This window comes from Haplochromis burtoni, unplaced genomic scaffold (genome assembly GCF_018398535.1).
Source record: "Haplochromis burtoni strain Fernald_Lab_line unplaced genomic scaffold, NCSU_Asbu1 Contig_61, whole genome shotgun sequence".
Classification (NCBI taxonomy): Eukaryota; Metazoa; Chordata; class Actinopteri; order Cichliformes; family Cichlidae; genus Haplochromis; species Haplochromis burtoni.
The window spans coordinates 1,037,449-1,062,773 of record NW_024582422.1 but is presented as its reverse complement, the minus strand read 5'-3'; the positions used below and the strand labels follow the sequence as shown (position 1 = coordinate 1,062,773).

General features: G+C 38.9%; 1 protein-coding gene across 6 annotated transcripts in view; it reads left to right on the top strand.

The window, feature by feature from the left end:
- Positions 1-25,325, top strand: part of shroom2a (shroom family member 2a) — a 43,949-nt gene that overhangs the window by 2,817 nt on the left and 15,807 nt on the right. For 2 of the 6 annotated variants that reach the window (XM_042221131.1, XM_042221132.1), the window contains exons 3-5: positions 11,955-12,103; positions 24,548-24,649; positions 24,957-24,974. In XM_042221131.1, the coding sequence (XP_042077065.1) occupies positions 11,955-12,103; positions 24,548-24,649; positions 24,957-24,974 (269 nt within the window). Of the gene's footprint in view, position 1; positions 1,618-11,954; positions 12,104-12,937; positions 20,980-24,547; positions 24,650-24,956; positions 24,975-25,325 lie in introns of those variants that run through there. The other 4 variants (XM_042221134.1, XM_042221135.1, XM_042221133.1 and 1 more) reach the window with 4 other exon arrangements.

Genomic DNA, 25,325 nt, shown 5'->3' with positions numbered 1-25,325 from the left:
TTTAGTCTTTTTATAGTAAACACAGGTAAGAGTTAAAGTGCTGAGGTTGTGAGTCAGAGAGCAGGATCTAATGCTTTTTTAAAAAATTTAATCAAGCTTTTGAATTTCATCTTTTTAAATGTTTTTTTTTTTTATTCAGACAGTGATGCCATGCTCTGATTTTTCATAGGGATGTAGAGGTCAAAGTTTTAGTCTGATGTATTGCTCAATTTTGATTTAAGGACTTTAAAGAAATGTTATAAATGATTATATTTAGTGGTTTGGTAAATTTTCAATAGCTGTCATAGATCACCCATGGACAAAATACAACAAATTGGCGATCTCAATTGGGCTGCTGATGTCCTCAAATAAAACAACCTCCTCGCTTCAAAAAAACTAAACAAAAAAAACAATCAATAAAAAGTGTAGTTTGAGGGCACTGACCACGTGCCATACGGCTGAGAGCGGCCGCTCCGGCTTCAAGTCCGACCCAGGGGGCCTTTGCATGTCTCTCTCTCTCTCTCTCTCTTGCACTCTCTCTCTCTATTTAAAACAACATTTTTTTTTAAAAAGTGTACCTTGGACAGGAACAGTGTGCACCTGCATTAAAAAACAAATATCAGCTGATTCTTCACTGAGCCTCTCATCCCTCGGATGGACTCAAGCTCCATCATCTTGGGCTATGGTTTGCCTCAGAGAGCTCTGGGCAGCAGCTCACAGCAGAATAAGGCTGACCGTCACCAGCTGCAGTTCAAGACGGTGGAGTTAGTTCGTCCAATCGCAGGATGAGGGTAACAGCGACCAGCCTGCTAAAACAGGAAAATGAGATGGGAAGGGTCGGTGCGCACTGTGTGGTGTTGACTGAACTTTAAAACGAAGAGAATGTGGATTGTCCTTTGAATATGAAGGAAAAACCGCTAACAATGTGTATTATGTTATTCAGTGTGGTGCTCGTTGATTACTAAATCAAAATCAGTCTGCCCCTCTGAAGAAGGATGTTGCCCATCCCTGGTACAGACTTCATTCATACATGTGTTTTCATGAAAAAAAAATTCAGTTTCTTGTGTAATATTTCAGTGTGAGCTGCTGTTATTTGACTAAAGTCAGCATTTTTAAATCCACGAAACCTAAACATTAAACAGGTCAAGCACCATATCTCATTTGCTATGTGGGTGTTTACGTGAGCTGCAGTTTGCGTACAGCACCCAGCAGGAGGAGAGTGTGTAACCACAGAGCCTGCCAGTCAGCTCTCAGACCTCAATGAACCCTCACTGTAAGCTCATTTCTCTGTTGACTGTGTAATGATTGACAACAAAAGACCTTGCTAGTTATTTGACTCGGTAAAATACCAGCTGCTGTTTGTTGGGAGCTGTGGCATTGCTTGGTCTTAGTTTGCCATTCCTGTGTTGACGTTCCAAAGTCCATCCCAGATGGATGAAACTCCACCACAGGACACTTAGGACCACTGCCACCCCGCAAACGTGATTGAAATGACTCGCATCCTAACTGTTTACGAGCTATCCATTTCATGGTATGCTGTAGTTTTTTTGGTTTGTTGGTGTCAGTATTTATTACTAATGTTCTGGCCCTGAACATCATAATAAGGACCAACAGAAGCGGACCTGTTTGGATCAGATGGTGAGATGTTAACTCTTTACTCGCAGCTTTTGATCTGTAAAATATTTAATTGATTTTTTTCAGACTCTTTCCTAGTTGGTGTAATTTTTCTTAATAATCTCATAAGTGAATTAGTCATGGCTAGGATTTAACAGAGTTTAGTTAGCTGTCACTTAGCCTCTGGTCAGTGTTATTATATCTCACCTGGATATTTGCTTTCTCTTACTTTTGTGCTGGGGTAGATTTCATTTGGAGGAAAGCTTGTGGTGCCAGGATCTGGGGAGGAATGCTGCTTTGTTTGATTTTCTAAATGTAGTGAATTATCCATGACAGTTCGAAGCCTACTGGAATGGCATGATGGGATGAGTTAAATCGGGGTTAGTGATTTGTGCTCTTTTGGAGTGGCTCTCAGATTATAAGCAGTGATTTATGAAGGTGGGTTGGTGAATTATTTGGGTTAACTAGACGATGATGCAACCAAACCTCGTGTTCTTTCTGATTGATAGGAGGACAAAATTAAGAGCATTTCTCCTTTTTGCCCAAACAATGACACACGTAGGTGAAAGTGCAGATTAGTTGGAGGGTAAGCCTTGGAACATGGTAAACAAAAACTAATAAAACAAGTCATGTAAAAATGCCTTAGTTGGTAAAGAAACACAGTCTAACTTAAGTTAAACAATAATATGTATTAAAATGGTAAGAGAGGAATTCTCTTTAGTTTTAGTCTTTTTGGACATGTGTCAAAAAAACATCACAATCCTTTGTTGGCTGTTTTTGTGCCTTCATGTGCAAGAGTGGCACATGTGAGCTAGAATGAACTCTTAATAGTTGTTCAATTTGAAGAAAAGTTAGACTAGTGGTGTGCTGCTAGGCCATGTGCAACTACATTTGTAGTACACTATGCTGAAACCCTGCCATCGTGATGTTGTTTGCACTTATACTCAAGGCTGGTGTGTTTGCATTGCTCTGCTATCACAAGTGAAACTGATCATGTTTAACTTGAAGTGTTATGTTTACTGACACAGTGGAAAAGAGGACACTTTATAACCGGCCAAGTCCATACACGGATTGTTAGAGTTATGAAAATTCCCATTATCCCATTATCTTCTTTGTGCTCATCAAAATATTGTGTTTATACTGCATATTGTTAGGGTCTGTGTCACGATTACATCTCTTCATATTTCTGGGAAAGTACCCGTCAGGCTGTCATAGATACAGTCGCGCTGTATCAGAACTCAAGCATGACAATGCAGGAACTTCACACCTTTGGTAGTTTCCTGTACTTCACCCACTTTTTACTTTCCAGTATCCAATTTGACATTCAGCCCCAGTCAACCCTGTGAGGTCTCAAACTTCATCAGTGATGACACAAACCCTCACCTTGTTTTTTCCCCTTTTAGGGGAAAAAGCATTTGAATAGTTTTTGATGTGTTCCAGTTAGAATGATAATTTTGTTTTGTTTCCCAAGTCTTCTGAGAACAGTTTTTTAAAAACAAAGTACATGTTTCGATAGCAGAGAGTTAAGCTTGGGGTTATCAGTGATGACAGCCTGGACCTTATTATGTTAAAGGGTTAAATTCAATTTGCCATTGAAGTAGAAGTAACCTACAGCCATCTCAGTCTTATAGTGTTTGCTTGTAGCTCATATTTTTGAGTGAAAATTAATTTGATTTGAGATTTCTCCAGTAACGTGATCTGCTTGGATTACGATCCAAGCAGACAGATGCCAAATAAGGGCCCTGATGGCAGCACATCATAAAGGGAGCGGGGATATATTCCAGGCTGAAGGCTGCACCTTACAAATGACCACATCCAACCATATTTCTTGCCATCCAACCATATTCGCTCCATTGTTAAAAGGTTGGATGAAGTACAACTGAGAATAACATTGCAAAGTATGATTGCATGGTGTATTCCAGACCTAGAATACATCATGGTTAGGTCCTGGCCTTTCTATCATCTCAAGGGATAATTGCAGTCTAAATAACACTGCAAACTAATGCTATGTTAGTACATGAAATGTTACACTTTGCCATTAGCAAATATCAGAACTTGCATCCAGAAGAAGTTTTCACTGTCACTATGGACTTTAACCAAGCTAACACCTTTTCGTTAATTTCACCGGAGTGTCAAGCGTCATACAAGGCGCAAGAATGTACTGGATTGTGTTTACACAAATCTAAACAATGCATTCAGGGCTTTACCCTGTTCCGCACTGGAGATATTTCTTTGCTAATGCTACCTGAAAATAAGCCAGTAATCACCGCAATAGCTCCAGACTTCCAAGTCATTAGCAAACCTCCACTCTGCTCAGCTGTTTTGTCCTATAAGAGGCAGAAAATGGATGGATAGATGCCTTTTATCAGTACACAGAGACTGTCACAGCAATCAAGGCAATTTCTAACTAGAAACGTTGGCTTATCTCGGTCTGGTGACGCATGAGTTATTCTCTAGTGAGTGTTGACGTAAAGCATGGCATTAAACAGAAAAATGTAACCGTATCTCCAGGAACCCTCTATAGAATTTCAGGTTACTCAAACACATCTCCCACTATCACCATGAGCACAGGCCTTCCCCAGGAGGTCTAGGTTGAGCCTTCTTCTGTATTCACTCTTTATCCATAATCTTTACTGTCAAACAAGATGACAGAACAGATGACCCAAAAGACATTGGTTTATCTCCAACAATAAGAATACACACAGGCGAGAGGTAATGAACATGGCAGCTCCAGTAGCAGTCTTATGCTCAACAGCAAGACAGAGGAGATCGTGGCAGATTTCAGAAAGAAAAAAAAATGCCCTGAGTCCAGTGACCATAAACGATTGTGGAGAGAATCCACTTTTTGCGAAGGCTAACCAAGGATTGCCTACCCAGGTTCATTGTTTCTGCACTGCAGTGCTTTGACAATAAAGGTTATCCTTGAATCTTGAGTTTTATTGCTATATTAATGTGAGAGTCAGTTTCAGCCAGTTCACAGGGAAGTTGATTGATGTAAATGGCATCACTGACCTAACCCAACATGAAAAAACAAAGAAAACAAAAAAAAAAGTTTTTCCTCTTAGTTTTGGTTTCTAATAGGTCCATGACTTTTTGTGAAATCCAGTTTCAGTGTGAGTAATGAGCATTAAGCACCTAATTTGGTTTTGGCAAGTATGTCTTTCATGTATCAACCAAAAGGGCATAGTCTCCCTATTTGTCTGCTTAAATCAGTACTTTTGTTGGCTCTTTTTCTCTTAGGTCCCTTCAGTTAAATATTTTATTGTAAATGGGCCCAGAGTTTGATGACAGGTTCAAGCTACTGGTTAAAAATATCCTGGATCTAATTAAAATTCTGAACATTCTTCTCATAGCTCAGTTATGCTCAAGGTCTTCGTGGACTTAAAGCCCTTAGCCCCAGTAAACTTAAATAATCCTGTTTTACACAAGACAGCTGGGTATGCAGCCCTAATACGTTTCCTCCACTAAGGGCTACATTTTATATGTAGCAACATATAGTTTGCTCTTAAAGACATCCTTCAATGTCTCTGTGCTTACATGCTGTGATAAATCACGCGCAGGTGAACAGGTTTTAGCAATTAATGAATCCTCTTTGTGACCGCGTAGTTTTGAGTGCTCTAGAATTGCTCAACCTCTTAAGAAACGATGATTCATAGAGCAGGATTATGGTTCATGTGGGGCAAAAGACTTCAGAACAGAGAGATGTCTGTCAGGAACCTCATATCTTGCATGCTTTGGCAAGGAGGCTAGAGCAGCTAGGGATCGGATCGCCAACCTTCTTATTGATGGATGATCTGCTGTACATCTTGAGCCTAAGCCACCCCAAAAAGAAACTTTGAGGAATTCATATCTTGGGTATGTTGAACTTGGCTCATAGTACAGAGCGCAGGTTCTGAAGATCCACTTTAACCAAAACCTACATCAAGTGGACAGTTGCTTTGAGTGCTGCTACACCAAGTTAATCAACAGAACAATGGTGACCAGCTCTAGTCTGAGTTGGAGTTCAGCCACAGGATGAAAGTCTGGCTGAAGAAGCAGCGGATTGCTCTGGTATTTGTTTGGAAACCGTTCCATATTCAGTTTTTTGTTTGGTTTTTTTAGTACGCCATATGGATTTAGAGCATATAATTTTAAACATGCTCAAAATAGTTGGTACAGATTGTTCAAAAGAAGTGTGAATACTCTTCTATCACTTGTACTTCTGAAAGTGTCATGACAGAAATGGTGTCCAGTAATTTATTCCCGCCTGCTTGGAATTGATGGCAATAAAATATCGAGGTGAATAACTGTCACAGATGTGTGGGTCACAAGCAGATGTTTGTAAAGTCTTAAAAAGTGCTCAATATTATTGAAAAAAAGTTCACTTTGGGGTTACTTTCAGTGAGTTTTTTTTTTTTTCTCCTTCCTTGCTCGAGCTTTGTCAAAGTACAGTGACTATTCTTAGTAATGTGTGCAAACATGATACATAAGCTGTGTGTTCAGCACACTGCGCAGGAGATCTGTCAGTAGAAAAGACTCATCCCTTACCCTCATCGCCACCACATCCTTCCCTTCATGACCCACATGGGGACAGAGGGCTATTTTTGAGGAGTCCAGGATGGCTGCAGTCAAACTGATTGCAGCCTGAAAGGAGATGGTAAACAAAGAGCATGGTATGGTTCATGCTGATTGAGCTTTAATGGTGAAACATGCTGGAAGAAGCAATGTGAATCCCCTGCCTTCATGTCATATGAACAAAAGCCCTGACATTTTGTGTGGTTTTTAAGCCGTTCTCCGGAACCGTTAGATTTACATTATTCAAATCTTCTTTTCCTTCTATGTTTCGTGTTAATTTGTATGAAATGAAGAGACTTGCATGTAGCCCAAGGGTGTCATGGGCAAGTTGCTGATCTTGAAAACAGCTTTTCTTGTATGTGCACTGCCTAAACAGCAGTTTGAAGAAAACAGTTTTTACCTCAATTTTTATACTGAAAGTTCTTTTTTAAAGGTATTTTTTTAAACTTGTTTCTGTCCTTCTGTGATGTAAAAGTTAGTGTTCCTGCGCATATAGGAACACAAGTCAAACATTAAATGCTCTTTCATCTGCCAGCTCCCGAGTATGCCACTGTATCAGTTGTGAGTGGGCATTTAAATAGGTATTATGCCCCACTTCTCTCTTAGCACCTGTCAAGTATGAGGTTGTATATGTATTTTTTTCATGTGCAAGCTACAGCTATTAGCTGTTACTTTTACGTATAAAAATACCCTGAAAGCGTTAGCAAGACTAAAGAACTTCAAGTATTTGATTATGTAAACAAATTCAGACTATTCGTTGACAGCACCTCATATCTTTTTAGCTGAAGGTTGGCCTCTAGTGGATTCTTCTGGTCCTAGTTGCCCAGTTAACCCTATATGTCACACCCATAGTTGGTAAAGACTCGCTTAATCCAGGATGAGTTTATTTTGGTTTTTTTGGCTATAATTTTCACTGATTTTCATTTACATCCATCTGTCTCCTGTGTGGATGTGTCGGTAATTCATACTCGCCATACTCCACAAGTGATGCCATACAAGTTGTCTTGTGACCTAAGCATCTTCAGCGATGGCTTTGTTTCCTTTTTTGCTTTCCTCTGTTCCTAAACTAGCACCACCTATCGTTTATGAGACTGCAGCAAGTACATCGTGGCTCAAGCGCTAGTACAAATGGTTACGGGGTATGAGGACACCACAGTTCACCCGAGCAGTATCCTGAATCCTTTTTGTTTTTCTTCACGCTGATGTGCTGCTGCAGTTTTAAATCTTACCATATTTGGCTGTTTAGGTTTCTCCATCATTAACCAACACAAAATACCACATTTAAATCATAGCACACCACTTTTATGAACTTCTTACTTTCTTCTTCTTCCTTTTTTTTAAATTTTTTTTATTTTTTATGCTTTTTGGCCCCTTTCACATCTGAAATGAGTCCAGCACCCTTGGCCTTCAGTAAGAATAAATGGGATTGGGGCCACAAAAGGGAGAAAGTTTAGAGAAAGAAAAACATCACGAGATTTATCCTATACCGTTATACCGTTTGCTTCCTGGTGTCTGACACCTCTATTTAAGACGTTTTATGTTAATTTTACCCAAACCAAAACTACTAAGTTAAAACTGCCTTCACGGGAAACTCAGTGCGATTTCTGTTTCTTAGTACAGGCTCTAGTGTTTCTACAAGTGGGAATAGTTTCAACTTTCAGTGAAACTGAGGGTGTTTTGTAAGCACTTTTAAACATTGTAACTCTCAGCAAATGTATCAGTGATTCTCTACAGAAAGCATGACCATATCAGGATCAGATCAGGAATCTCTCCAGCCAGCATAAAAATCCACCCTGCCTGAACCTCCGCGTTACAGAAAAATGAAAATAGGCTGCAGTGTGATTAGTGCTATCTGGGGCTCTGAGGATAAAGGCTGTATAAGAAGGAATGGTCTGTAAACCTACACATACTTGTGCAGTTGAGTCATGCAGCCCCCCTCTCTCAGGTTGAGTGCTTGGAGGACTGATAATCAGCTGCAGATTTCGACTTTTGTATGTTAATGTGCCAACCGCCAAGCAAAGTCTTGCAGCTTTTCTTTCCACGCTGACCATCATGCACGTCTCACATCTGAGTTTCTGACCTTCTGAACCCTCACGATTTCTCACGTCAGGGTTCCCATCTGTGTAAGCTGTGCTTCAGTCAGTGTATCTAAAAGAAGTTCACTGTGTTCGCTATACATCCCTTTGTGCTATTCCAGGTGTTTTTTCCCCTCTCAAACAAACGCAGAACAGTTTGTTTTTTTCATCATCATCACGCCACCGGCTTGTTCAGCAGCCTTTTGAAGTGTTTTATAGCCTTTGATTCGTCTCTTTAGAAGTCTGCTGGCCTGCTGTTCATTTTGATAAACAGTGGAGTGTGTGTTCTGTCACTGCTACTCTATAAAATCTACAGAGAGTGAATGTCAGCAAGAGACTCTGCTCTGACACATTTTTAAAAATGTTGAATTTTATTAAAAAAAAGCAGAATGTAGCTATGTTGCCATTTTGAAAATGAAAGTATTTCATGGTGATGAATCACAATGTGAAATTGCGGTTCGATAAGCAATGTTTAAAATACCAATATGAAAAAAGAACTATAATTAAAGTCATCTTTAAGCTTGTTAATCATTTTAAATATGAGCTAAGGAAGGTGATGTCTTTATAAAAGCTGTAAAGTAAGGACTTGCACACCTATTTCTGTCCCTGCGTGTTATTAGTATGATACCAACATTCAATTTTTAGATGTTAGCATTATCCTCAATGTCAGTGTGTGTTTAAGGACACCTGCTCTTATTTACCTTGGATCAAATGTATCACTCTGAAACCAGACCATGCACAAAAACTCAGCAGTCATAGCATTTAAAGACACAAAGCAATTATGTTATACCAACAGCCTACATTTTAGAATATTTGTTAGACTGAAATACAAAGCATTAAACATTAAAATGAAACTCTTCATAAGCTTGTCAACTCACTCCTTCTTGCTGTTGAGCCATGGCTCGCTGTTCATGGCAGGTAAAAATGGCCTTCAGGCCAACAGGAAATGGCCCGGTGCTCCAAACACATAGTTTAATACAGTTTTATAAACCAATCCGTTGATTTGACCCTAGCAGTCGGCAATATAGCCTCAGAATTCAGTCACAGTATTTCAAGGAAAATGAAGTGCGTTTTCCATCCTCCTTTTCCCTTGACCTGCTATCATTGATAACGCACTGCCTAATTCAAAGAGTGACTCTACTACCACAACTTGCCAGCAGCAGCCACACCATTATAGTACCAATAGCAGTGAGACGGATGCAGTTACATTAGCCGTTACTCACTGTTCTGCACCGTTTGCTGTCATAAGGAGTGCAGCTAACGAGCGCTCCAGCGACATTTGCTTGAGCCAGTTTGTTTACTTTTGCCCACATATCACCCGCTATGGTTATTTTCTCCTCACCTGCCTTGGTATCCCAGTTGTACTCAACGGTGTCTTTTTGCCTCAAGTGGTGAAACAAGTTTGTTGGTTTCTAATTACTTGTTTTTATCTTTGCCTAATATTAAAAACAGTTTGATCTGAAACAAAAATTAAAAAGAAATCAAGACATTAAGAAATATTTTTCACAACACTGTCGCTCCCTTCTAAGGAGCTGACATCCGAGACCGACTCGCTGCGCTCACACTCAGACACGTTTGGGTTGTTGCTGTGTACACTACGGAGCATAAACACACAGTATGTCATTGATATCTCAGTGTGACACTTTTATATCATGTAAAAATTTATACTGTTAACATACTGGTATTATACTGGTATGGCAGACAGTGTGATACTGCATAGTTGGCTCGGTAGTTGAATATTAGCCACTGGCGGATGGCGGTAAATGCCACTGTATTTAGAGATTTATGTCTGGGCTCTAAGTGAGTCTGTATTTGTATTTCAATTATGTATTTGTTTATTTAGCCACTATTGGCAAATTAAAACTAACATTTATGATAATCAAGTCATACAATCACACCATTTTTTAATTGTTTATTTAATTAATAATCCTAAATAAAATGTGGCTTTATTTAAAATGTCATATTTACATGACATTTGGGTTTAAAGGTTTGTCTTTTTTTAAATATTTTGAACAGTTTATTAGATAAATAAGAATATAACAGTTTAATTTAAATGAATTCACTGAAATAAAACTCGTGTTTGCAGCCGTTACACAAGCACTACATTTTAAGGTCACACCAGAAGGTTTTTAAAACTACAGTAAATATCGGGGATTTGCTTATCAGTAGTTTCAAAGTGCTGAGAGGCAGTAAGTAACACCAGGCTTAGTTTGTATCAGGATACTTGATCTTTTTGACAACACAGCAGTGGGAGCCTCTAAGATATAAAAAGTCTCTTTTAAACTGTATACTCTGTACAGAGGGAGCTGTTAGCTATTCTATGATGTAACAATAATCACTATAAGGGTAAAATCTACCCCATCGGGCAAGCTTTTGTTATATCCATATTCATTTTATTGTTTTTCTTTCTTCTTCTTTTTGATGGAGGAGTTTATTAGGGTTTTTTTTTCCTTGCATACATAAAACTTTCAAGAGGTCTTGTTCTTCTCTCCAAATAAAAGTTGTAATGGCAGCACATTCAAACATTTTTATTTGATTTAGTTTTCATTTTTTTCGAGAATTTTTTTTTTTTTTTAAGTCTAGCAGTAACAGAAAAAGTCTACAGACCTGTGTTAAGCAGGCTATTGAAAACTCTTTGTCTTGGCTGCATTCAGGATAATTAAATTTGGAACGTTATGTTCATAGATGTAGTCATCCCAAAAGAGCCAAGAAATTCACTGTTTTGCCCTTTTAATCTGGTAACTTACTTTTGGAAGTAAGTTGTTATAGTGAAATTTCCTTTTATAATATATTTCTTTCTTACTACTCAGAAGAGTAACTCTTCAGAGTAGCTTTTGGGGTTTTTTTTTCTCCATTCCTTGGGGACATTGGTTATGTTGTCCAGATGATGTGTACCCTACCTGTACATTATACAATTTTGCTTTCCAGTCATTTTTATACCAAAAGGATTTAACTGACAAAGATCAGTCAGGTTGAACAGTTTTTATCTTGTGCATTGAGTATCTGCCTCAAGGCTTCTGGAGCAGTAAATCTCTCCACTCGGGGTCTGTTAGTCACAGTTCACTGCAAAACATTATAGCGCCTAAAATATGTTTGAACTGGATAAATCCTTCCAGATGTCAAGGACATCTATACAAACTGGTAATAAAAAAAACAAAAAAAAAAAACAATTATGTAACAGAACAAAAACAAAACAAATAAACCATAAAGGTAAAGAAAAGAAATTTTAACTACAAAATAAATCTAGTAAATAAACAGAACCCTGACACAATTCTTAAAACTATAAGGAGCTTCGTTTGAGCTGACAAAGTCAAGCATATTTCCATATGAAAAGATTATGAATATCGGATATTTAAAGGCTATTTTATTTATAATCAAAATCATTAAGGCTTTGTTACCAACTTTCTTTGATACCAAAGAGGCATTAAAGAAAAATCGAGTTTCTAAATTCATAATATTAGGCAGCAGGAAGGTTAGTCATAATTTGAACAAATGAAATGTTCCATCAGAATTGGAAAATTGTTGTAAAGTATATTCTTAAATAGCATACACAAATATATCTGCACGTGACTTTCCATTATTCCTGCCCACACCATTGGATCAATTACTATGAAAAATGTGTCTATAATTTTAAAATGATCACAACTGCATTTATAAACATACAACTAGGGTCCTATGACACCACTGAGTTGCTTGAAGGTGAAGTAACTCTGTTTTGTGTCTGCTTTCCAGGTTGAGGAGGGCAGTAAAGCAGCAGCTGTGGGTCTGCAGGTGGGAGATGAGCTTGTCAACATCAACGAGATTCCCCTGACTGGATATAGACAGGAGGCAATCTGCCTTGTAAAGGGATCCCACAAGACCCTCAGTCTGGTGGTGAAAAGGTAGGTAACCTGTCCCCAGTTACAGGATGTTTACATCCCCTTCGCCCGATGGGTCGCTGTGGTAACTACTCCAACCATGGAGATGGAGGATCCTGCTTCTCACAGCTGTTTGAGTGTATGCAGTCCAGCCTTTCAGGGATTTCACTATTTGAGTTCTCAGCAGCTGGATGTTCCTGTTTTACCAGGTTGTTTTAGCCCGTAGTCATTAGGAGTTAGTGGCGTGTGAAAGTTGTTCATGACGAAACGGTTCGAAGAAGGAAGTAAGGATATGAATGACATCATTTTTCTGTTGGATCCCACACAGGAAGGTGTGGCAAGCACGCACACACAAGAGGAAGCTGTTAGGCAAATCCCCTTATATGGCACTGAGAATTTTTTTTTTTTTTTTTTTTTTTTTTTTAAATCTTCGCCAGTTGGTCTCACATGCTCCATGATGAGGCTTTTCTTGTTTGTGTTGTTTTCAGATAGCAGCACTTTAGCCACATGTCACTGTCTTTTCTCTTTAACCAGTGAATAGATCGTTAAGATATCAGGAATCAATCAGTTATTATAGTTACCAAGAAACAAACTAAGAAAACTAAATATAAAGATAGATAGATAGATAGATAGATAGATAGATAGATAGATAGATATATGAGATAGATAGATATATTTAAAAAAAATCTTATAAAGTTTGTATCTGTCTTGTGTGAAACTTGTACGCAAATCATACAAGAGTGAAAACCGATATAAGATCCCTTGAAAAATTATATAAATGAAACTTGTATGTTTTGGATATTTACTAAAACAATATATGAAAGTAATGAGAAAGTGGCCACTTTCATGAGTAAATCATATAAGCCTTATATGATTCACTATATGAAGTAGGCCACATCTTATGCAAGTCTTTTATAAGGTTTGGTTGAATCTGAACCACCAGCCTCAGGAGGCTTGGCTTTACTGAACTGTTCTGAGCTACTTATTACCAATGAGAAGTGACTACCAGTGAGAGTAAAGGATGCTGTTGACTGGGATATGACAGCATGGTTAATGCATAAAAGGGTCTCTTAGGCAACTGGACCAGGGACTGTCCTCTCGTGACCAACTGTCAGCTGCAATATGATGTGGGATGAACAAATTGACTGTTCCCATTTGCAGCGTGGCAGATGCCTCAAAAACTAAAATTAGCACTGAAACAAATAAAAACAACATTGAAATAAATCCACTCTCAAAACTAACTGAAACGAACATAGAATTAAAACTGAATGGAAAATAAAAACCAATACGGCTATAATAACAGACTACAATCACTGCAATTACATCAGTGTGCTGGTTAAAAGCCACTTGTTGTGACTTATGGTTTACTTTTCATATCTGGTATAAGTGATGACTCATTTGTCAGTCCTGCTTACAGACGAGTTTGTTCTGTGTCAAACAGAACTCTCATTGTGTCCTCTTTGCAGCCTGCATTTCTTTCTGTGTTGTATCATATCATAACGTAACCCCTGAACAAATCCTACCGTACAAGGAGGTTCACTCACCATTTATCTCTCCACAAGGACGAGGCTGTGTGACTTGCTTATTGTGGTCTGTTCTCAATGGACGTGTTTATTGTTGAGTCTGGAAACTAGCAGGTTTTACTGTTTATAGCAAGCTGTGTTCATTTCATGACCAAGCAGAAATATGTAAGAACACGTAAACTTGTGCATGCGTTCACTTTACGCTTCAAAAAAAAAAAAAAGGCCTGTAAACCACACTTACTTAATCAGCTCATTACTGTAAGTGTGAGTTTCATAAACATTATTTTTGCCAGCTCTAATAAACAGGGCGTGTCAATGCAGGTCATTATCTACCTACACCCCAGTTTTCCTAATACCCTCTATAAACAGCCACCTCTGAAACTACCTTTTCTTTAGGGAAAAACATTTGAAGATATTCAGAATGCATTTAAACCTTTCCCCTTTTTTTTAAGAAGAAAGACTTATGTGTAGACTCTCATGATGTGATCTGTTTTTAAGGTTAAAAAAAAAGTAGTTGGGTTCAGCGATGGTATAATAATTTCACATAGGATAGTTCAGTGTCTGCATGTAGCCTCTGAAACCAAAATTTCATTTTCAACCTCAGTTTTTCTTTAGAGTGGAAGAATAACTAAAACATCCGGAGAGATGGATGACCTGCATGAACATAACCATGTGACTGATTTAAGATGCCGAAAGATCATTACCAATTAGAGCTACTTTTTATAGTGGAGCTGATAGAAATCCTCTCTGATAACTTCTGTATGAATAAAAATGTAATTAATTTACATCAGATTTGATCAAACTACTCCAAAAAGCATTTGAGGATCAAAGTTATTATTATTTATTTATTTATTCTTTTTTTTTTCTTAGTATTTATTTATTTTTTGTACTCATGGGTCCATAAAATGTCAGAGAGAGGACTCAGCCTAATAAGGTCATATCAGAAGCCCCACCAATTAAAAAGAAGTTTGGTCTTGAAGGGGAGAGAAGCTAAAATTGCTTTTTTAGATTGATGTTAAACTGAGGGGCTGCACCAAGGACAAAAACATGGAGCTGGAAGTGAGGATACAGGCGCCACCTTTAATGTATGTTATCTGGGTGCTTAACATAGAGAAAGTTGCACTGAAATGGCAGCAGGAATGTAGATCTTTCTGACTTGATCAGATAGCAGAAAAGTGAATGAGGGTTAGCTGCTGTGGAGCAATCAGAGGCTGTAAGAAGATAAAAATGCTGAAGGTGGACCTGGGAAACACCACCCGCACTCACCTTCTTCTTTTGCACTTTTTACATGAAGTATGATAAATTACTATACCTCAGTCATACACTACTCACAAGAATTAAAGGAACACTTAAAAAACTCATCAAAAAAATCATGCTGGATATCGATACTGATACGGGCGAAGTAGATACGCCCCAGTCAGATGGTGGATTCAAATCCAAGACCTTCTTGGTGTGAGGAAGTTTTCGGACTTAAAATTTAAAAAACTTGTATTTCTCATTAGCTAACATGGAGTTTTGTTATGCAGTGCAACTCCCTGTAAATTTCCAATCATATCCTGGTATTGCAGGACTGTATGAGACTGCTTGACCTTTTGTTAGCTTAAGGTAAATTAACTGTACCTAACAGCATGAATTTATCTTTTCTGTAATAAATATCTGGAGAGCGGTTAGACTTGTAAACTTCACATAATGTCTGACTGCCATATATATTATTCCTTGTGAAAAAGAGGAGGGAATTTTGGATTTATTATGCGACAGGGGAGCAGGATGTATGAGTAAAGGATCTGGGTATTGTCATTTCAGACGTTTCCTTACAAGGTCAGGTCTTATTGTTCATGTTGCACTTTACAGACTTCCAGTCCCACGGGACTCTTTCTGCTCGTCTGTGGTGAAGAATTTGCTTTGTTCCGGCTGTCTGAGATGGCATCTCCACTCAGTCATTTTCCAGGGCCACAATAACAAGTCTGTGTCTGATTTAGCTCACAACAGAGTGATAGTGGTACATTTACTGAGCCTCAAAGCTTCAGTTTCAGCCCCATTTTGTCTATTTTTCATCCAGCTGCAGTCTGATTGTTGTGTAGAAAACTTGTGTTGAGGTTTTAAAATGTTAAAGTGACTCTTTCCTCATCACTAACACGGAGCCCTGATCTGTGTCTGTGTGTGTAACACCTTTGTTGTTATTTTAGGGATAATATTGGATAGTTGAACAGGGACCAGAAAGCTGTCAGGACCTGCTCCAGTTTACAGGTGTGGCCTCTGCACAGACAGCAGGAGGGAGGAGCTTGATGCAGTGAGCCATGTTTCTTTGTTTTGTTTTTTTAGGTTTTTTTTGCATGCGGTGACTAATTTGAGATAGTGAGCATAATGTCAAAGGGGAGAGGCTCGTCGCAAGTCACACGAGAATCACAAAGGTGTGGTTACGTGTGGGAAAAGCATCTCGTATTTGCACACGCCTCGACAAAACAAACGTGCTTCAGCGTCAGCGTGCGGCGTGCAGAAATCACTCGGGTTTTCCAGAAAAACACATTTTGGTCTACTTCAAAAACACAATAAGGGTGTGAGCTGAGCTAAAGCTAAATTGCACCTTCCATCCACAATTTGTTTTAAACTTGCCAGCACTAACTACGGCATGCAGTCAAACACTATAATTCTCCCACACACTGCATTTGCATGAGCGCCAACATGTTATTGTTGCTGTTTGTGGAGTCTGAAATACAAAATTAGTCGAGTTTAGTCAAAGTCCTGCATGAAAGTTTCGGATCCTAAGTATTAATTTTTGCTTTTTTTTATGGCCCACTGAGTTTAGTTTGTTTTTAATTTTATTTCCCTTGTAACTTATGGTTATTTTGGCTTTTATTTGGGTATTATTATTTTTTACTATCTTTTCATTCTTATATAATATGGGCGCTAACTCTCACTTGTTGCCAGCCTTACATGGCCACTTGAGGAACTCTACTTTTTCAGTCATTTTTCAGCATCCGGTTTAGTTAACAATACTGGTCGGAGTCTAAATTGAAATTGCTTGTCTTTGGTAACCTATTTTTCATTCAGATAGCAAATTGTTTAAATTGAAAACAAGACAGTGACATGATACCAGAACGATACGTAATATTGAGATTGTGGTGCTATAAAAAGGTGTGCAAAAGCATTATCAGTGGTACAGTTTTACACTGAGTATAAAATAGTTGCATAAAGTATAAAATATAAGCTCAAATGAAGTGCTTATGTATGTTCTTGGTCTTTAGGACTATATAGTAGGGACTGTTAAGAAGTTGTTGTATTGTAATGTTGCTGTTGAAGGTTGTGTCTCTAGAGTAAAGCTCTTGATGAAACTTTTTTTTTCCCTCCGTGCAGTTCACTTTATTTTGTTTGTTTCTGCAGTTTGGAGCTGTCAGGGTTTCATTCCCTACGAGGCCTCCTACAGTCTGGACTGGCTTCCTTTCAGGCATTTGCTGTACATGCCACTAACTGTGGAGTGAATCATTAAACTGTACATGCGGCTTGTAGTGCGTTGTGGCATTTGGTTTCCTGCTCTTAGTATTATTACAACGCTACCACAGTCACAAACCAGCCTCGTTATTTTGTACTGAAAGAGACGTCTCCAATACTCAGAATGCGTGTCTGTGTTTGATTCAGATACGTGAAGGCTGCGCAGTGTTTCAGTGAACAATCCAGTTATACCTGGAAAAGCTTACTGGCATCAGTGCAAGCATTCAGCGGGGGGTGCAGAGCTTACGTTTGCTGGGCTTTGTTTTTCTAAATAAGCCCATGCACTATGTTGGGTATGCAGTGTGCTGAATTGTTGTTGTAAGCAGATTTCTTAAAATTGTTTGTCTCAAGTGAGGAAATGATAGTTTAGATCAGTGATTCCTGAAGTGTGATCCGTAGCCTCTTGATGGACCATGAAGGTACTGCAGCAGAGTTCATGCAGGCCCTTAAAAAGTTTTTGAGTAAAATGAAGAAATTGGTGTCTTAAAATCTAATGTATCTTTGAAAAGTGAAGTTACTTGCTTAGCATGCCTGGGAGTATGGCTGTTGGGATGGCATTAAAATTCATAGTACAGGAGATATCAAGATGAAAAACAAATTCAACTAAAGATTAATCATTTTTATGAGCACTCCAATTCTCCAAGTATAACTCTGACTTGTTCCTAAAATGCAAATCTTTCATTAAAGCTTTCTGTATTCCAGTGAATAAAATGTCAAAACTACCATGTGGATTTGACAGAGAGAGGTGAAGTGACATAGTATTAATCAAAGACAATGAAGACAACATGTTATCTTTCCAAAAGGGTAATAAATGTTTCCCAGCAAGTAAATTATAGTCAGGGCTGGATTAGGGGACCCTAAACCCTCCCTTAGTTACGTTGGAATAGGGTTTCCTTTGCTTCTGGGTTTCCCATGATGCACTGAGTGTTTCTTTCACCAAGTGCTTGCTCAGAGTCGGTCAGTCACATTCAGGTGACTGTGATTTGGCATTGTATGAATAAAACTGAATTGAACTGAGTGATCTGAGTGATGTTCTTCTATCTTCTACCTTAAAGAACATCTCTCTGAACGTGTTGAGTGTTCAGAGAACACTCAACACGTGGGGTTCCTGTTCCAGAGGGGCATGATTCAACACAAACCATGTCCTTACACAATTACACATTAGCTATTAGTGCCTAAACATGACACTGTAGTTTTTAAGATATACTGAAGCAGCAAGTGGATGTGGAATAAGAAAACAAATGAAGCAAGTTGAAACCACTTACTAGGGATTAAAGTGATATCATGCATCCCGAGCTGCTGGTTAATGGAGATGTCACTGATTGTTACAGTAGTAACTTCAGGTCTTAAGGTCAGTAACCCTGAGGGGTAAGGTATCTATCTATCTATCTATCTATCTATCTATCTGTAATCTGATCGAACCCGACAACCTTTGTGAAACCAGCCTTGTAATGTAATGTATGGATGTTGTTTTGAGACATAATACGGGGAGGGTCAGCCGTGATGTTTAGATTGTCAGCCTCCGAAAATGAAAAAGGTTTCCAGGTGTTTCTGGTCTCTGGTCAGTGCAGCAGCCGGTGACTTGACAGCTGGTATGCCACTCAGCCCAGGAATGTGCTGGTCATTACGTGCTGCTCACGGTTCACCTCTCTCACCCGAAACATGACTGGTTTGATTGTAGGATTTGCTGAAGGTGGTCTTTGTGAGTGCCTTTTTAGAGAGCAAATACAGCCCAACAGTTTACCTGAAAAGTGCAGGTTTGGCAACCTCACCTTTTGTTGTTGTTGTTTTTAATGCTCCATCTTTTCAGGTCACTAACATGTGCTTTCTTGTTACATTTAGGTTTTTAATCGTAGATATTGCAACAAATGTTAATGATATCAGCTGCGTTTGTTAAACCTGTGAAGAACATAATCCCACAGCTGAGCCTCACAATGCAGACCTTGTTCAGATGGATTGTACGCTTGATTGCTTCCCTCACAATAGAAGACTGTGAATTTTATTGCCTTCCTATCAGCTTTAGGGTGCAACCTTTCTTCACTAATCTTCTTGCCTGTCACCAGACCTCTTGCTGGTGGTGCCAGAGCACATTTTTAGTCGGGGGGGAAAAAAACACTCAGGAATTTGTGCTTGCTCTCCATCGCACAAAGTTAAATATTCTTGTAAGAAATTGATTTTTTTTTTTTTTTTTGAAGGTGCCAACACAGTTGTTGGATAGGATTTTTGTTAATTTCCCAACTATTTATTTAAGATGTGTGACATTAGCTCACACACTGCGGGCAATAACCTAATAGAACAAATGACACATCTGCCACTTCTCTACTTCTCAGCATCAGTAGATTCTAGTGCAGAGGTGGGCAATCTTTTTTTTCTCATAGGGCCAGACTGACTTGGATACAAGAAGCAAAATGCCAAAGATTGACAAGGCAAAAAAACCCAAGACACATAGTGGTGAAGAGTGTCTACAAATGTCTTCATTTTCTGTGACCCATGTTACTTTAATGTAATTTTGATACCATCACAGAAAAGATCTGTATCAACAAATAAAGAAAACCTCTATTTATGAGCACATGGTACTACAAATATAGTGAAGTTAGTGAATTACTTTCCACCAAGATTTTTCATGGGTTTTATTTTTTTATCTGTCTGAGACAATCAGATGGTTTAAAAATTGAGCCCTATCTTACTTTGAAACTTAAGTTGCTGTTTTTCTGCTTTCCTGTGATAGTGATGGTCCCCATAGTCCACCACCCCATAGTCAGACAGACTTGAAGTCCACCATGATGGTAGTTTTTGTTCTGTTCTGGAGAGCCTCTGTGAGCTGGAGAGTCACTCTAACCAGAGCCTGCTGCAGGTGGAGATGCCTCCCCAGAAAAAAGGCAAACGTTCTGGCTCTTATTGCTTTATGTTTTGGGTGGCTGACATAGTTTCATTTGCCTTTTAGGTTGTTAGTGTTAGATAAAGATGGTTTGCAAGCCATTTTCAGCCCTTGGGCCATATTTTGCTCTTGTGTGATGTCGTTAATTAGGAACATGCACTGGTAACCTGGATGTTTTCTGATAATTAATGTCAGAAAGGTTTAATTTTAAAGGGCAATATCAACCTGTCAGTGACTTTTCAAAAGAAATTACAACGTAAGGTTTCCTTTTTTCTTTTTTTTTGCTTTCTCTGCATTTTGATACCAGGCTCATCTTCAGAAATAATTTTCTAATTTACTTTGACACCAGTTATAAGGCTACACTTAGAGTAAGAAGCACAATTTAATGCAAAGTCTGTTGTTGTTGCTGATGTTCCTTCCTTAGCCATGCTCTATAATGGAGGCTTTCGGGAAACTGGGTGCCCTCACACCCTAGAGATCAACCTGTTGCCATAGTAATGGTATAAATGCATGTCTGCCTCACAACAGGGGAGATGGGAAGGGAAGAGAAAAGTCCGGCATTTCATCCCATCATTAGCATATTAGCCCTTTGGAGCCAATGAGACGGGGCAAGGTACGGGCTGGCTGTGACAATAGCCCTCCTCCTCCATTTCTGCCCACTCCTGCACCCCCTCTCAGGGGAAAAACCCAAGTAATCCTGAAGGAAATCTCCTCTCTGCTCAGCCTAAATCTATCAGGAGGACTTCGTTTTAGTAATGGCTATTCTGTGTTGAATATTGCACGTGAGCTATCCCTGGCCTGTGAGTTTGGTGGTATGGATGATACCCAGCGGCCTGTGTGCCTCTTTATTTCGGCGCGTCTTTGAAGTGGCATTGGAATGTGGTGCCTGACCAGCACATGGACGCAGCTGGTCCTTCAAACTGATTTCCAGCCTGATATTATAGGAGTATCTTTAAAAAAGCAGATTTCCTTCTTTGTGTCATTTCTGAATTCCTTCGTGCAGATCTTTGGTGAGTGCTAATGAACTTTTATTTAATGATTTATTCGCTTCTTAAATTCAAACCTTTGATTTCAATGTTTGGAGGCTTTTTTTGTCCTGTCACACATCTGGGGCCTCTGTGCTTGTTTTTCTGACCCTAATACTCTGTTATTGTTGTGATTGCTTCTGTCTTATCACTCAGTAAGAGGTCACCCATTATTTTAGGTTAAGCCATGATCAGCAAGACTTAACATTTCAAAACCAGATGCATATTAATCTTTGACTGAAAGGATTTTAGCTCCCAAAAAAATCTGTGAATAAAGTATTATTAATTAACTGACCATTAGTTGTTAAGCTTTTTGTTTTTTTTGCTGGTACTTGTCATTTGAAACTGAATCTAAACTGGTCAGTCAGTAAAAATCTACCCCCCCCCTTCATGCCATCTGATTCACTTTCCAAGCATATCTGTGCTGGTCCAGCTGTAGCCCTGACGATAGGCCTAATGAAACCAGCCTCATTTGCATACCAATAGCAGGCGCCATGTGTGGTTAGCGGCTAGTGCCCCAGAAACATGGACTGATGGGAGATGAGGAAGACCGAGCCCCCGTGTTGGCTTTTCTTTGTCCTCTAAATAGGCCTTAACTCTAATCCACAATTAATTTTGTGGAATCGTCCCACTTTATTGAGCTTAACCTTAAATCTCAATCTATAAAAAGAGTGCAGGGTGCAAAAATAAAAGCTTAGGTTATGAAAATTGTTTTCATGTCTCCGTCTGAAGGAAGCTGCTGTTTGAATCGCTTGCCATCAGACTGCTGAGAGCAAAGTGACTTAAGGGGCAGAAACCATTGACCCCGAGGTTTCTAGCACAGAGTTCAGAACATTATTTTCCAGAGAGCCATACTGGAAGTAGACAAAGTGCAACACATTGAATAAGTGAATTAAAACACGATGGGCATAGTTCTGAAGTGTTAAACTCCATCAGTTGATAGATGGATAATGGATTTTCTAACCCAGAAGTCCTGAGTCCCTGATTCAGCAAACACGTCCTTTAAAAATGACAGAAAAAGTTTGTTGTCCCCAGAGTTCAGGCAGTACCAGTAACATCAAAATGTTTTGTTTGGTTTCTCGTGTAATATTTGAGAATATTTTTACCAACTCAAACTTTATTAGTAGCCTACAACTGCATTGCTGAGGAGCACTGAATGATGTTGTTCTCACCTATAAAAATATGTTTCAACCAAAAACACATTTTTGTTTAGCGAATTGGCAAAAATTGCAGAATAATGAGAGAAAACAAAAAGCACAGCTGCACAGTTGTTTAGTTTTATTAGAGCCCAGCCAATTCATTGCTGGGTCAGTATTAGGAATTTACAGGTCTATCAATATCAGCGATTATAAAGACTGATAAATGATGTGATCTGTGTCCAGGAAGCATGTTTAGCAAACTCTGAGTTAATTAACTCAATTAAGTAACAGTCAACTGTATCTTCACCATGAGTTAAGCACATGTGAGAGTAGGTAGGGAAAGCTGTCATAAATAGAGCCCTGCTAGAACAGAGCCTTCCAGCAGACCGTATCAGTGCTGACCATAATATAATATGAGGGTTTTTTTTATATGTACTGCTGTTATTGCTCAACTTGAAATTTTATTAGATGAAACATTTAATTTCTAAATCTAATTATTCAGCTGTAACATGAGAGGGACAAAATGTAGGTGACAGAAACTGAAGATAAAATCTGGAGAAACGCATCAGACACAGTTTACTGACGGCCCTGTGGTATTAGTTGCTGAGATGGCAACAGCAGCTCGGGGTTGGATTTGCCCTCCGGTCAGGTTTTTTTATTAGGTAAAAGTTATTTTTGCTACAGGTTATTACCATTTTGTTGTTCCAGTAATTATCCAGTGAGGATAAAAAAAAGCTTCATGAGATTGAAATAAGAACTATTTCCAATCTGATCCAACATCAGCCTTCACTGATTGATGATGGCTCTCTTACAGCCATACCAGAGATGTTTTAGGAGTGAAGAGTTCAGTAATAGTTTCACATTTAACTGAAAAAATGCAGATTGGCTTTCCAAGTCTTTAATGAATTTAAAGTTTTGTCAGTTAAAGAAGACATGCTGTAAGAAATGTCTAAGCTTGTATATATTTTAAATATTCCATTGCAGTTGTGGGAGGATGAGCTATTTTAAATAAGAATTAAACCATTATAAATGGGGCCAAATCTGCAGCTTTACTTCAGACTCTGTTACCATGGTAACTGACTCAGAATTAAAGGTAAATCTTTCTGTAACAAAAACCTGAGTTTCCCTCGTCTTAGGGTCAACGAGTTGTTAGTTAGACCTGCCTCCCAAAACAGGGTAGAGGTTAGATAAAAGTCAGCGAACAACTACAAACGACTGTTACGTTTCTTGTGTCTGAACACATGAAACATAAACGAGTGATAATCAGCCTGTAATATTTTTCGATGCCAAATATCTGCATCGGTCTTAAAAATCTTGAGCATTATTAACACCGTCTATATCATATAAAGTCACAGTTATCGTGATTCCTCTATTTCAGCTGTTTTGTTATAGGTTGAGTTTAGTGTTTTGGCTCATTTGACACAAATTTCCAGATTGGCGAGAAATGTTGAATTATAAAACCAAACACTCGGTTATTTTAACGACCGCAGGTGTAACTACAAGGTTCTCCTCATTTCCTCGTTCCTGTCAAACTGTGTCAGTTTAACCTCGGTGGGGACAGAGAGGCGGCCTGGGAGGCAGACGACAGCTTGGATTGAGGGGTGAAGAGGCTGATCTGACTGTGTAAGAGATCGTCTGTCCTCTTAAGCGCCCCCACCCCATGCTGGGCTGCTGTTCCCTCACAGACCATATGGCAAAGTCTGAGCTCACCTCAGCTATGCTCACATAATGAGCCTAATGACTGATCAGTGAAACTGCATTTGCTCTGTAATGTACTTTTCTGTCCATCGTGACCAGGTATGACCTCATGCACATGCCCAGACTTTGAGCATGCTCATGCTGTGACAGTGTCATCAGTTTTTGACCAGTAGAGGGCGCTCTAGCACTACATATCAGCAGGCGTCTCCAGAGCTGTAATACACGTTCCTCGGCTGTCCTGCCTATGAGAATACTCAGAGATAAATAATGCCTCCTATTAATTATAATTATATTTTTATATTATTATGATTTTTGGCTTCCACTGACGATTAAAACAATATAATCAAAAAGATAACTGTCTTTTTATAAGTTTCATATATCCACATTAATGGCATTCATTTCTGCCTGTAGGCTTTTGCAGCACAACATAAAAATGCAGTGACTAGAAGGGGAAAAATTACAACAAAAATCAAAGCCTATAATGATAAAAGCATAAATATATTTGACTCTACACAAATTTCCCATATCCATGCCACACCAATGTGTCCATTACAGTTTGTACACATGTAAATAAAAGTTGTAGGTGAAGTAGGGCTGGTTCAGGATCACTTGTCCTGCTCAGTTTGTGAGACACTGACCTCTAAGTGTGAGGTTGTCCTGTGTATGCCAGTCGAGCTCTTAGTATGTGTGTATGTGTTCCTCCCCTTGCTGCCCAGGAATATGAAAATGGTGGATATTGTAGCTCAGAAAATGCCCTCAGAGAATGACGTGCTTGTGGCGAGAAGCTTTCTTACGAAGATTTTGCGAAGTTCCATGAGGTACGAACCTGCAGCTTCATTGTAATCCGTAGTGAACATTTTCTTTTCTTCCTCTCCTGTCCTTCATTCCTTTTTGTCTGCCCTGTGCCCATAATCACATAAATCATATATGTAGTGATTTTATTACTGCTCTCATAGAAAGTCTATCTGCACCCATCGGCATGCCTTTCTGTGTTGTGGTTCATTAGATGAATGATGTTCATCCCATTCATACAGCATGCAGTTCATTATCTGCTAGTAACTGATAATACAATTAATGGAACTTTGTTGTTTTTCATGTTTGTTTGATTTGTGACATGGATCTCAGAAAGCAGCACCTAAAAGGGTAGGTTCCTTATAAATATAAATATCTGGTTAATCAGGGAAGTAATAGTTTGACAGACAAGCAGCAGCTCACTCAAGGTGTAGATTCAAACAGAAAAATCACACAGAGCCGATACGTGTAGGAAGAAAACTGAAAATGATGAATACACTCAATGAGAAGGACGACGACATGCATAACAAATGAGAAAGCTGTGATTTTAAGAACAGGCTTAAAGGTTGTTACTGATTCTCTGAGCCTCACCTCTTCAGGCAGGTCGTTCCATGCTGAGGGGTCCTGATGGTCAAAGTTCCATCACTTCTGGATTTAACTGAGCCCAACTCGAGGAACGAAGGCTGCAAAGTGGCTTTTATA